The 13,838-nt window shown below is 48.3% G+C and overlaps 1 protein-coding gene across 1 annotated transcript in view; it reads right to left on the bottom strand.

The window, feature by feature from the left end:
- Positions 1–1,825: 1,825 nt before the first annotated feature.
- Positions 1,826–13,838, bottom strand: part of LOC147700485 (NXPE family member 2-like) — a 194,110-nt gene continuing 182,097 nt past the window's right edge. The window contains exon 6 of the mRNA XM_086928426.1: positions 1,826–2,677. Within this exon, the coding sequence (XP_086784552.1) occupies positions 2,145–2,677 (533 nt within the window). The 3' untranslated portion in view covers positions 1,826–2,144. The remainder of the gene's footprint in view (positions 2,678–13,838) is intronic.

Below are 13,838 nucleotides of genomic sequence, written 5' to 3'. Positions count from 1 at the left end.
CAAAAAAGCACCACCAAACACCAATGAGTGAAAAAGAGAAATGTGAAGACGATACCGAAGGAGAAAACTGTGGATCCCATGAGCAACAACGTGCAAATGTAAACAAGCGTTAGGTAAGCCACAAAAAAGAGAAGAAGCAGAGGTAAAACATCTATTATGTTGGAAAAATCCACCATCACCAAATAAGGGGAGGTAAAGTTAATATTATGGGTGGGTGGATCTCGCAGTGTTGCACCACCCGGAATTCCATGGAGTTGCAAAAAAACAGACTTCTGCTCCACCCTAGTGTAAATGGGGGGATGTAGGTGGGGGTTATGGAGGCCCAGTTGATACGCACATTCTCAAAGCTTCAAAATAGGAAGCATGCAGAACGCCATAGGCAGGTGGGTGCAGCTCAGCCCTGATTCCGACACCCCCACCACCCAAGACCTAAAATTCGCTCTCTCTTGAATTCTGACCGGTGACAGCTGTGTGCATATCTCAATGCATGCAATGCCCTTCCTCGCAACTTCTGCTCAACAAGGCTGGTTCATTGTGCCCATCCTACCCCAAGGGGTGTATTTCAGTAAAGAGCTGTGCCCCTCACACACGCTCACCTTTCTCAGAGCTCGTGCTGGCAACGGCACCAGCCTCTATACGGACGGTGAGCACAATCCTCAGATTCCCCATTGCTTGTGCCTTAGTCCACGCTCACCATGCCGCCCATTGGGCTGCAGCATACCTTAGCCACGCCCCTTCACTGACTGGTGTCAGCAAAGCCAGTCTTTATACCCTGTCAGGTTAGAGCACTGGGCAGCAATCTTTAATGCAGGTATAGATATCTTAATTTAAGTGGAGACAGCAGGGGAGAGGGCTTTAATGATGCAAACCATGAAGATTCTTTTAATATGATAGTTATATATATATGAAAGTATTTTTTAATGGGATTATATTTCATAACAATATTAGGGGTGGAGTGGCGGCTGATGCGGGTAAAGTAAATTTCGCTATGCTACGTCGGAGGTGGAGTTGTTTGCCGAACTCCACGCTTCAAGTGGAGTGCAGAGTGGTAAAAACGTTTCAAGCTCCGCCTGCGGAGCAGAGGACACTTCCCGTCCATAGTTAATATTTGCACAAAATCTTCTAAAGAATAGTCAAAAACCTACATCGTAATACGCATTTCTGTGTTGATGGTCAAGTAGCAATGTAGACATTACTCTGTGAAAAATATTAGTGAAGAAACTAGTTTAATACCAGCACTCAATTCTTGAATAATCTCATAACGAAAAATGAGAAACGCAAACAACGTATGATATGCATTCTGCAGCAAACGGAAAGAGGAATTTGCCTCTAAGGATTGGTTTTGTTTAGGAAGGTGTCCTATCTGTAATAAAGATACCCTTGCACCATGGTGCAAAGGTGCCTATGTTGCAGTGCCTCAGTGATAAGAGACAGCCCAATGCACCACATCTTGTTAGATATGGTACAGTTCTACTGTCTCCCTTTCACACAGTGCATTAACTTTCCTTGCTGCTCTGCATTGTGTGAAATGTTAGTAAATCTGCCCCTAAAGGTATTGTGTCTGTTGGTGATCAGTGAGTTCTCATCTCTTGGCCTAGTTTGCAGAATAATTGTAGGACGGCGCCCAGGACACCAACGCCAAACAACCTCCACCACCATGGACAGGGCCGAGAACCCCTGTCTACTCTGTGGTCCCGAGCAACATCTGACAATCTCTATTACTGCTGCCACCACCCTGGACCGGATTTTAATGCTAATGTAGATTTTGTCAGTGTATCTTGACCTGGATAAACTAGTAATTAACATAACAGAATTGGATGAAACACTTGAAGTATGATTTTTTTATGGCTTAAATATTAAAGAGGTTTCTTGTGTTATTGTTCATTTAGGTTAATATTAGTTGTCACTGTTAGACATGTGAGTGAGTCTGTCGACCAGTGAGTGAGTGGGCCATTGAGTAAGGGAGTCAGTCAGTGGAGTTCTAAGTTCTTATTTCTTGGGCTGAGCCTTCTCAGACCACATGAGTCCATGGAACTGCAACTTCCTAAAGATGACCCCAAATCAGGAACTGAGTATCACTGGGTCTCCTTGTAGATATCCTTTGTCTTTAAAAGATTCTCCGTTTGGCTCCATCTTGGGAATCCTCAACAGATGAGGGTTAAGAAAAGATTAATTTCATTTTCAATCACTGTTGGTCCTGGGTGCATCGTGTTCGATGCAAAGGCAGTGGTGATGTCCCATGCATCGACTACTCCAACGTTCAGACCACGGAATATGGAATTCAGTATCGAGTATTGAACAAATCCATGAAAGTCACTAAGCTTTTCAAAACTTCTCTCCATGTCACTAGTGTTTTCTGTTTTGATGACTACGCGGGTCTCTGGGCTCCTCAGGAAAAGGCGCTCGATGGCCCTGCGGATGCTGATGACCCTTCGGATGAAGAGATGTAAAGGAAAGGCCCGGAAGTGTGCACCAAGAGAGAGGGCGATCACTGTGTGTTTGTTTCCTCCAACTTGATCGATCTGCCGAGGGATCGTTTGCTCCTCCCTTACTGAGTAGAAGCCGGACTGAAATGGATTTCCGTGTTTCTTAAACTTGACTTGAATGTTTCTGTCTACGTCGACAGCCATCAGCATCCCCTGCCATCCTGCATCGTACAGGTCCATCTCTTTCAGGGCTGTTGACAAATGAGGAGAATGAAGAGTTAGATGACTTGACAGACTCAACTGAACGACGTTCCCTTGCACACTCAACCCACATGTTCCGCTATCAGTCTAATGGCAGCAGTGGTGGCTCGTGACATTTGAAAGTGGTGCGCGTAAAATGATAATCATACTGCACCGTAGTGAGCGCGCCCGAACCCCCTAAGGAGGGTTCGGGGGGGATTTCCCCCCCAAGAAAATTTTGAAAAAAGAGTGGACAAATGGTGCATTTTCAGGCAAATTTGAGAAAGCTGGAAGGTTAATAAAGCAATTGTGAAAGGGCAGTTATTACATTAATAAAGTGGTGTCATATAACATAGGTAGCTGCCTATTCAGCATAACCACAGAGCTTCGTAACAGACTTTGAAACACAATGCATTGCTGAGTACCGCACAGATGTATTTTAATAACAAACAAATAAACAGGACGCCAACTAGCAGCCTTCAAACAGAGTGTTCACTTAACAGAATATTAATACAATAAAAAATAGGGCCCGAAAAATAGCGGTAAATATGAGTGACCATGCAAAAAATCCATATATTTTCCGGGTAATAAATAAATATTTCAGAAGTTCAGAACTAAAAATGTATTGCAGATAACATGGAACACTTTTTAAATGGTAAAATAAATGGTCGTCTAACCCAAAAAAATATCATGTTTTTAATAAACGTAACAGTAAGCAAAGTTAATTATTCTACAGGGAATGTTGGCAGGGAGAGCTGGCAGATGAGAGACCAGGGTTGGTATTAGATGACGGTCTGGAGCTCTATGGGTAGATGCAGCTATTAAGAAGGCAGTGCTGAAGTCATAAGTGTATCATTATCAATATTTGAATCAAAGCCCGCCCTAAAAATGCATCTATTATTACAAGCTAATAGAAGCATATGAGACAATGAGCATGTACACATTATGTTAAAGAAATGGTATATTTCTAAAGTATTCTCGAATCAACAATTCTCATGAGGAGCCGAAATCTAACAATGACATGAAATGCCACCTGAAGGCACCAGGAACTAAGCGCAGTGTAATGCTACCCTAACGTAAAATTAATTATCTCATTCCACAGACTTAGGGCTTCATCTTTGGGCGTCTCTTCTTGCTCATAGATGATAGCAGGTGCTTCTCATAACCCTAGACAAACCCTAAAACGATGGAATTTTGCAAGGAAAAAAAGCAGCTCCCTTAATGTCTACATGTATACCTTACAGGCACATAACTGAAATCGGCATCGCTCAGACTATAATTCACAAAAGAAAAAACTATTTTTTTTAAAATGAGCCATAGCCACTGATACATTTTAGAATGTGAACATGTGTCTGTATTATTCAAATGTGGCAATGATTAATTCATTGTATATTGATGCAAACATTCCTAACAGAGACCTCTGCGAGCTAATGCATTTTCTGCATGGCGCTTTTCCATTGATGTCACAAAATGGATGCGGAAAGTGATTTTCATAATAGTAATATTAGGATTACAGAATCAGGCCACTTAAAGGAATGGAGCTGACTGCGAAAGCTGTGGCAGCAGATCTTGAAGGAACGTGGAGATTAATCTACCTCAGCAAACTAAAAATGAATATACCACTGGCCGCCATCCTGCTGTGCACTCCAAAACACCTGCCCTCTGCTTTTATGTAGAATATTTTAGAGTGACTCAGGCTTTCAGGCAGAAAAGGCATGCAAAGAAGCAGTTCCTTCCCTCAGAGGCACGCTCAGTAGAGAATTTCTAAAATCTGCTGCCAGCCTTTTACTACCTCATTACGGAGATGTTCCGTTGCATTATGGGGTATTAAAATTACAGTCTCAATAATTGGCAATCCATTGGCAGGGGGCTGCGATATTTTCTTTTCATGCACTTTCTTACTTCTACATCGTTTACTATTTGGCCCAAGCTATAAGGGAGACAGGAATGGGTCGGAGTGTCTCTGCGCACCCACTGCAGAAGTGTTTAATTTTAAGCAGTGACTTTGCTTCATTTGCCAGCGCTTCAGTTATTCATCAGTGAATTAGGCATTTGGGCTTAAGTTCTGACTGAGCTCTCTCACTCGAGTCACTTTTAAGAAGGGCCTCTGGCATTGGGCTCAGGGCTGTTCTCTGCCACTGTGCTACTCCGGAACCGCCAACCGCATAATTACAGATATATAGACTTTACTTGCACAGTCTAGTCAGACACACCTACCTTGCGTCGTCACAGTGTAGTGGTCACACAGTCACTCACTACTAGTCAGACTCTCGATGTCTGATCTTGAACAATTACACTCTCCTCGTCCTCGAGTCGACTGCACCGTCCGCACAAGCTCTCGTGCAGAGATGGGGATGATGAAGGGTGACTGGACGTGGGCCGGCCCGATTTGCCCAGCAACTGCAGAATGTCTAATCACTGAATGGCTTAACACTAAGACATTACAGTGATCGGACATTGCCAATGCCCCGCGTTGGACGCTCCCACCCCCGCGGTGCAGGACTAGACTGGCGACCACAAGCACAGTCAGAGTCTCAAAAGCACTGCTATAGTACTACATGATGCTGCAGCAGTAGCTAGCCAATGATGACGCTGCTCTCTTCAGAGGAGAGCTGCTCTCGAAAGAGAGCAGCGTCAGGATTGGAGTGAGCATGAAAAACATTTTGCTCCATTTTGAACCACTGGGGTATATGGCAGTAGCAAACCCCGTACTCAGCGGTGCTTGCTTCTCGTAGGCCACAGGGCTTCCTAGCTGAAGAAAGGCAGCCGGTCACGTGATTTGATGATGTGGCGCCGCAGTGCGAGTTTTAAATTATAATTTTAATAATATAGAAACTTGAACTGTGCGCTAAATTGCCCCCAATAATTATTAGTGGGGCAACGCCCCACCGTCCAAATGGTAAAACCGCCACTGTATGGCAGTCCTCTGACACTTGCTGTAGGGGATCATTGATTGAGGAGGTATGGAGAGCGCAAGCACCTGGATGTCAGGGGACTAGCAGGGTGAACAGTCAGGGGACTAGCAGGGTGAACAGTCAGGGGACTAGCAGGGTGAACAGTCAGGGGACTAGCAGGGTGAACAGTCAGGGGACTAGCAGGGTGAACAGTCAGGGGACTAGCAAGGTGACCGGTCACAGGACTAGCAGGGTGATCTGTCAGGGGACTAGCAGGGTGAACAGTCAGGGGACTAGCAGGGTGAACAGTCAGGGGACTAGCAGGGTGAACAGTCAGGGGACTAGCAAGGTGACCGGTCACAGGACTAGCAGGGTGATCTGTCAGGGGACTAGCAGGGTGAACAGTCAGGGGACTAGCAGGGTGATCTGTCAGGGGACTAGCAGGGTAATCTGTCAGGGGACTAGCAGGGTGAACAGTCAGGGGACTAGCAGGGTGAACAGTCAGGGGACTAGCAGGGTGAACAGTCAGGGGACTAGCAGGGTGAACAGTGAGGGGACTAGCAGGGTGATCTGTCAGGGGACTAGCAGGGTGAACAGTCAGGGGACTAGCAGGGTGAACAGTCAGGGGACTAGCAGGGTGAACAGTCAGGGGACTAGCAGGGTGAACAGTCAGGGGACTAGCAGGGTGATCTGTCAGGGGACTAGCAGGGTGAACAGTCAGGGGACTAGCAGGGTGATCTGTCAGGGGACTAGCAGGGTGACTGGTCACAGGACTAGCAGGGTGATCTGTCAGGGGGCTAGCAGGGTGAACAGTCAGGGGACTAGCAGGGTGATCTGTCAGGGGACTAGCAGGGTGAACAGTCAGGGGACTAGCAGGGTGAACAGTCAGGGGACTAGCAGGGTGAACAGTCAGGGGACTAGCAGGGTGAACAGTGAGGGGACTAGCAGGGTGACTGGTCACAGGACTAGCAGGGTGATCTGTCAGGGGGCTAGCAGGGTGACCAGTCAGGGCACTAGTGGAAGGACCAGTCAGGGGACTAGCAGGGCAGGGTGACCAGTCACAGGACTAGCAGGGTGACCAGTCAGGTGACTGGCAGGGTGAGACTGGGACAGGACTGGATAACTTTTTACTTTTTATTTTTTTATTGCATTTCAAGATACTTCCCGCAGTGTGCCAAGGGGCCCACCTTGCATAACAGGAGATTTACAAAAAAGAATGCAGACATTTACATTTTGTTGAAAAATTCGCCATCCCTCCCCCAACCCATCCCAGAACACCCAACAGGCAGAGCATGTGTCAAACAATGGCAGGTTTGCAGTTTGAGCAGAAGGTACAGCACCCCACCCACAAGATGGGCCACCTTCTTGACCCGGTTTTCGCAAACTGGAGTCAAGTGGAAGCTCAGATTCCGGTCCCCATCCCACGGTCCGACCACCATCTCATCCCATTCACCATTGAGATGCAGGGAGCGCGTCCGACCGAACCTCCTGCTCATAAACACCCTAGGCGGAGATGGGCGGCGTTCTCCCAAGCTAAATTCAACCAGGCGCTAACTGCAAAGGGTCATCCTAGGGGTGAGGGGGTAGAAGAAATGAACTCCAACCTTTACCAACGAAACACGGAGGCCTTGGACCTGGTGGCTCCACTCGGTGTGGCAAAAACGGGGGGCCGAGCTCAGAGATCGGCTCCCTGGTACAACGAGGGCATGCGGGCGGCCAAAGCAGCGCGTAAACGTGCTGAAAGGCAATGGAGGATTGCCTACTCGACCCACGCCAAAGCAGAGTACATTGACTGTAGGCACAACTATCATAAACTGATAAGAAAGGGTAAATCACTGTACTACTGCAACAAGATTGAAGAAGCTGAACAGTCCACTAAGGAACTCTTCTCAATCTATAAATCTATTGCGGTAGGGAAGCCCGCTGCGGTGCCCAAGAAATTCTGCACTACGGAGGGTTGTGACCGGATTGCAGAGTTCTTTGCAAACAAGGTCACTAACATCTACAAATTCCTTCCCTCAGAAGGCCGACAATAGTCCTTTACACCCGGAGGCTATTAAAATCAAAGGGGAACAACGATTAACCACCTTCGTCACATCTCCTACTGAGGAACTTCTCCGCATCTGTGGGTCGATAAAATCTGGCTCCCCAAGAGACCCGACCACTCCTAGTCGGCTGAAGGGTAGCCTGCAAGTACTTGAACCCGATGTTCGCCACCTATTAGATACTTCCTTCAAGTCCCAGAGTGTCCCCAATGCTTGGAAGCAGGCAGTTGTACTTCCTCTGCAAAAGAAAGCCAATGTCAGTTTCGAAAAACTTGACAATCTTCGCCCAATTTCCCTCCTGCCCTATATGGCTAAAGTGGCGGAAAAAATAGCCAACTTGCAACTCATGCAGTTCGTGAAGGAGGCCTCGCTACTCCATGACTCGCAATTTGGCTTGACGGAATCGGCGCTTCTCGTGGCGGTCGAAGCGCTACGACAGGGCGTGGATGAGGGCCAAACTATGGCTTTGATCTTACTTGATCTAAGCGCGGCATTCGACACTGTAGCACATTCCACCTTGCTACAGTGTCTGAATGAAGGTGGGGTCACTGGAGAAGCGCTTGGCTGGATCGGGTCCTTCCTGTCTGACAGGTGTTTTCAGGTCCGTTTGGGTGAATGCTACTCGAAGGAGATTGAGTTGGGCCAGGGCGTGCCTCAGGGCTCGTCCCTGAGCCCAACCCTATTCAATATCTATGTCTCCCCCCTAGCAGCCATCGTGGAGGGCCATGGTCTTCGCCTGGTGTCCTACGCCGATGACACGCAGCTGGTCATCTCCCTATCGCGTGCTCCCGGCCTTGCAGCGGACATCTTCAGGAATTGCATGCAAGACCTGGCAACCTGGATGTCCGCAAACTGTTTAAAGCTGAACGGTAGCAAGACTGAGGTGCTCGTGGTGGGGGGAGGGTCATCTGCTTGGTCGTCGGTCGTCGGCGTGGTGGCCACCCTGTCTGGGTGAGGTCCCCGTTCCCTGCCGTGAGGCCAGGAACCTCGGCGTGTGGCTGGATAAGGACCTTGCCTTTGGTCCCCAGATCAGCCGGTTGACGGGGGTGTGTTTCGGTGTCCTGAGAGCCTTACGGAAAGTTTTAGACCTTCTCCCTATTTCTGCTCGAAGGACGCTGGTGCACGCCCTGGTCACCTCGCGACTTGATTATGGGAACCTGCTATATCTGGGGGCCACGAGCAAGGTCATGGGCCGCCTGCAAATGCTCCAAAATGCCGCGGCGCGGCTTGTTCTCAGGCTCCCTAGGAGGTCACCCTCCAAACCAGCTCTACAAGCCCTCCACTGGCTCCCAGTGTAGAAGAGGGTAGAGTTCAAAGCCCTCTCCACATGTCACCGCATTCTGAGCGGTAAAGCCCCTGCTCCGGTCCAGAGTCTGGTGACCCACTATGAGCCCACACGTAGTCTACGGTCCTCACAGACTGGACTGCTAAAGGTCCCCAGAGGAAGGAAGGCGCGTATGGGAGGAAGATCTTTCAGACACCTCGCTCCCAGATGCTGGAATGCCCTACCGTCAGAACTGCGACTTGAACCATCTGAAGTCCTGTTCAGGAAGAAGCTTAAAGCCCACCTTTTCAGCAGGTAGCCTTCCGTGGGAGGGGGGGGGGGGCAGCCATTTCACTTACCACAGCGCGGGGACACGCCAGTGGCGTAACCAGGCGCTTTACAAATGCCCAAAATAAATAAATGAATAAATGTGTAACATGATCGCACTGCGATATAGTGCAGCTTCCAGTAACTCAACAGGGCTTACATCTCAGTCCTTCAGCACATAAAACCAATTATTCCTAAGCAATTATAGCAAGTCCAGGTTCTTCACAGGTATACGGTCAGTGCCGCCAACAATATTCAGGCCTGGAAGTTGCAGGTAGCTCCTAAGCATATCCCTCAATCTATTCTTTGCAGTTCCAAAGATCTCGAATCTACTTCCTCAAAGTAGGGACAGACTTGGCAGCTCAATGCATCGTGCAGCACGTTTAGCAAACATAGTAGATATGGCATTAATACGTCTATTGCATGGTTGAATCTGTTTTGCCAGCCCCAGCAGACGCAGCTCGGGTGTACATTTAATCCTTTCAAGTGTCATTTCAGTGAGCACCTTCACAACACGCCGCCAAAAACCGAATGTAACAGCACATTCCCGTGCCAGGGGCATGAAATGAGCCCCATCCTGCCCACATCTAGTGCATCTCGCATCCTCTCGCAATCCAAAGTTCACCAGCTGCTCAGGGGTGTAACACAACGGATGCAGGTACTTAACATTTATAATGTGAGGATTACAATTGTCAGCCAGGCGCCCGTCAATTGGCAGCAGGACTCCCAGCTTCCCCATGTCAAGGAGACCACAAGCTCTTTATTCCACTTATCGAATGAGGAGGAGTCTGAGCAGTCACTTTCCCTTTGGGACAATCAGCCAGTGACAAAAAGGAAACATTCAAATACATGTCGCCAAGTTGTGTAACCCCTGCGCTTTGTAGCACCGTTAGGGCTCCACACTCCTGCGATGCAGAGAGACCAGGGTGTGCGGTCTGGTGCATATATATATTCTCTCCGTGCACACTTTGCAAGGGTCTTCCATGCCCAAACTGTACACCTTACCGGATCAATCTCCTTCCTGGTGCCACCCTCACCACCTAGCAAGATCAAAGCCGTTAACGGGGTTGGGTGTGCAGTGTCCGCCTCCACAGCAACTTGTGGCAGATAACTGTGTGGGAAATGCCAACAGTGTCGCCCTTGAGCAGACAGATGATACAAACTCAAGTCAGGCGCTTCAAGCCCCCCGCGCTCAAACTGCAGCGTAGAGTATCCCAGCTGCATCTAGGCTGCGTTCCAGCCCACACCAACGACAGCAGCAGGACTGCAATGTTTCAACACTGCCACGTTCAGCTTTAGTGGAATATTCACACATAAGTAGAGGAGTTTCGGCCAAACAGTAATCTGTACTACAGCGATCCTATCTGCAAGTGAAGGTGGCAGGCGAGCCTACGAGAGACCTGCTCAGTGATCTCAGTAATGACACACCCAATATGTGTGCTTAGACCATGTCAGGGTCCCTATGCACCCAGGTCCCCAAGCACTTCCCGGGTCAGTTGACCAGGAGAGTGGGAATTCCAAGGCTGTCTCCGGAGTACAGTCCGTCAGTGGGAACACCACGGACTTTGCCCAATGTATTTCCAGCCCAGAGTGTCTCTCAAACAAAACATATTCACGAGAAGGGATGGCAGATTTGTGGCTGGCTCACGGACGTACGACATCATATCACCTGCATAGAAAGAGACAGCCAGCGGACGCTGTCAAAACCATAGAGAAGCGTCAGCATGTGTTTATCTGATCTTACGCGCTAACGGTGCAAGTGCCAAAGAGAAGAGCATCAGTGAGAGGGGGCTTCCCTGCCTGGGGCCCCTACATACAGGAAAAGTATCTGATACCTACACATTAACGCGCAGCCTGGCGACCGGGACAGTATACAATAGACGCACCCATCTCAAGAAAAAAGGCGGCATACCCATTCTCTGCAAAACAACAAACATGTACCCCCATTGTGGAGAAGTGTGGCTCAGGGGTTAGAGGCGGCAGACCCGGAAGCTGAGATCGGCCCTGGACCAGGGTTCAATTCCCCGCCCCGACGGGGGTTGGGCTCAATAATTCCACGGACTCGATAATTCTCGCTCCGGTGCCTACTCGAATCACGGGTTCACACTCTGCGACTCTGGGCAATAGCTTGCTTAATCAGCACAACGGCCCCTCGCGGCGGGATGCCTGGCTTTCACCTTGTGGATACCCTGCCGGGGTATCTCACAGGGGAATACCAGGACGGGTTCCCTAAGCAAGCGCATAGATGCCTGCGATGTGGGCGATTTGCGCTATATAAATACATATAAATACATGTACATTTACATTTACATTGTAGCGAAACAAAGGCGTTTGCCGCATCGAGCAGCATTGCCACGGCTGGGAGCTCTGGATCCAAGTGATGTAGTACAGCAAAATAGTCCGTAGATTATGTACGGTCGACCGCTTAGGGATGAATACCGACTGGTCGGGAAGGATCAATTTTAGGACCAGAGGTTGAAATCTATTCTTAATTATTTTCATCAGAATTTTAGTGTCAATGTTTATTAAGGACAATGGTCTAAACGACTCACACTTATTTGCATCTTTATCCAGCTTTAGAAGTGTTACAATATGAGCTCCCCGGAGGGTGGGGGGGTGTGGGGGGGGTAGCGTACCTGTCTCGTATGCTTTGGCAAATACTTCTAGCAATCTCTCGGACAGATCCTTAATATATGCCTTGTAAAACTCACTGGACTGCCCATCTAGCTCCAAAACTTTACATGTTGGGAGGGACATTATAGCTTCCTTGACATCCTCCACATCAAAGGGCTTAGCCAAGTATTCCTGCTGGCCATTAAATAGCCACCCAAGAGCTATATCCTCCAGATACCAGGAGACTTCTGCATCGACTAAATAATTTGGTGTAAAAGTCAAGGAATACCTTGCTGATTTCTGGAGATTAGTGACGCGCAATAGAGTCCGCATCCAACATTTCAACAATATGTTCCTGTCCGTGAGGTAAGGAAAGTTTATGTGCCAATAAGTGGCTGGATCTGCCACCCTCTCCATAATAGCATGCTTTACATCTCCTACATCTATGTAGAAACTCCTGGTCAGCAACTTGATTATGTTCAGATATCAATTCCCTGATTTGGGTAAGAATTGCTGGAGCGAGGCTCTGTTCATATTCTCGTTTAAGTGCAGTAATGTCGCGATCGCTCTCGCCGCCAGGGCCAGAAGAAAGAGACGTCGAATAGTGCGTCCTCTCCAGACCGACTACATGTCTCAGAAAGCTAAGCGGCTTTGGAAGGCCAGAAAAAGGGCTGAGCCTATATAAGCTCCTCCCCTGCAGCAGGTAGTTGCTTGACAATTGTTTTTGCAGCTTTGGTTATGGCGGAAGGTGTTGTCCCTGCCGGATGTATGACCTAGAACCCCAGCGCCGACGAAAAGCCTGCGAGGTCAGAGGATTCAAGCCAAGCACCGACAAAGAGCATGCGAGGTCAGAGGATTCAAACCCAGCACCTTAGAAGAGCCTGCGAGGTCAGAGGAGAAGAGGTTTTCCTGCTGCAAGTCGCAAGTATATTAAAGAAGAACGGGCTCGTTCTTCTTTCCAAACTTTATTTACTTTCTTGATACTATCCCGCTTGTTACGCGTTCTTTGTTTCTTTATCACACCAGAGTTTCCCGACTTAGTAAGAAATGGTACTTACAATATATACTTTTCTTTTGAACCATTAGACATCTTGTTTGTTCCCAAGAATCATTGAGAGCAAAACGCCCGCAAACGAAAAGTACTTTTCAGTACCGGAGGGTAGAAGAGTTTCTCTGGAAAATATATATACTCTATTGAGGGAAGTGACGATAACTTTCCTTTCAAAAGTATCCGTTATCTCGGATTTAGGAACTACATGATTACGCTGTACGAAGATTCAGTGTTACATCTGGTAAGTGTAGCAACCCGGGGCCAGGGGGGATTGACATTAGTCAGACAAGGTACTCACTCCTGCTCTCTGTCTCTCCACGCTGCAGTACGTCCCTCAACCGAGATCTTGTGGATAACTCAGACCAGACCCAGAAGGCAGTGCCGCTAAACCCGACTCTTCTACACCTTATCACCTCCCGACTTCTCGCAATACACGCTCAGAAAGTGGCTAGTACATCAATACTGGGTGTTGTGTTTAGACGAGTCGAGAGGACTCTCATCCCATGGTCTCTGCTAGTCATTTACCTAAGGTTAGTGGCGGGCGTTAGTTCTTGCGCTGCTCACAATCCCGACAAGTAATCTTTACAGCTAATCTGCGTATCCTATTCCGGAGATCATTGAAAACCCAAGCCTGCACCCCAATACATTCCCCTCTAATGGTGAATTTAAAGGCCTCCCAGATTGAACCTGTGCTATCTACCAAGCCTTTTTTTTCGGAAAACAAATTAGTTATTGCAGTACCGATTGTGGCCCAAAAACTGTATCTACCAGGGAGGACTGCTGTAGCCTCCACTGAAACGTAGGTCTGACACATCCAGGGATGCACAGTTCTTGCAGAACAGGAGAGTGATTGGAAAGCGTTTTTGCCAAAAGTTTGATTGTGACAGTCCAGTGGCAGACCTCCTCGGAAGCCAGCCAATAGTCCAGTCTGGACCAGGACCTGTGCACTGTGGAAACAAATGTACTCTCCCTCCCGGC

The sequence above is a fragment of the Lissotriton vulgaris genome, chromosome 7 (genome assembly GCF_964263255.1).
Source record: "Lissotriton vulgaris chromosome 7, aLisVul1.2, whole genome shotgun sequence".
Lineage (NCBI taxonomy): Eukaryota > Metazoa > Chordata > Amphibia > Caudata > Salamandridae > Lissotriton > Lissotriton vulgaris.
This window is presented reverse-complemented; position numbering and strand designations above follow the sequence as displayed.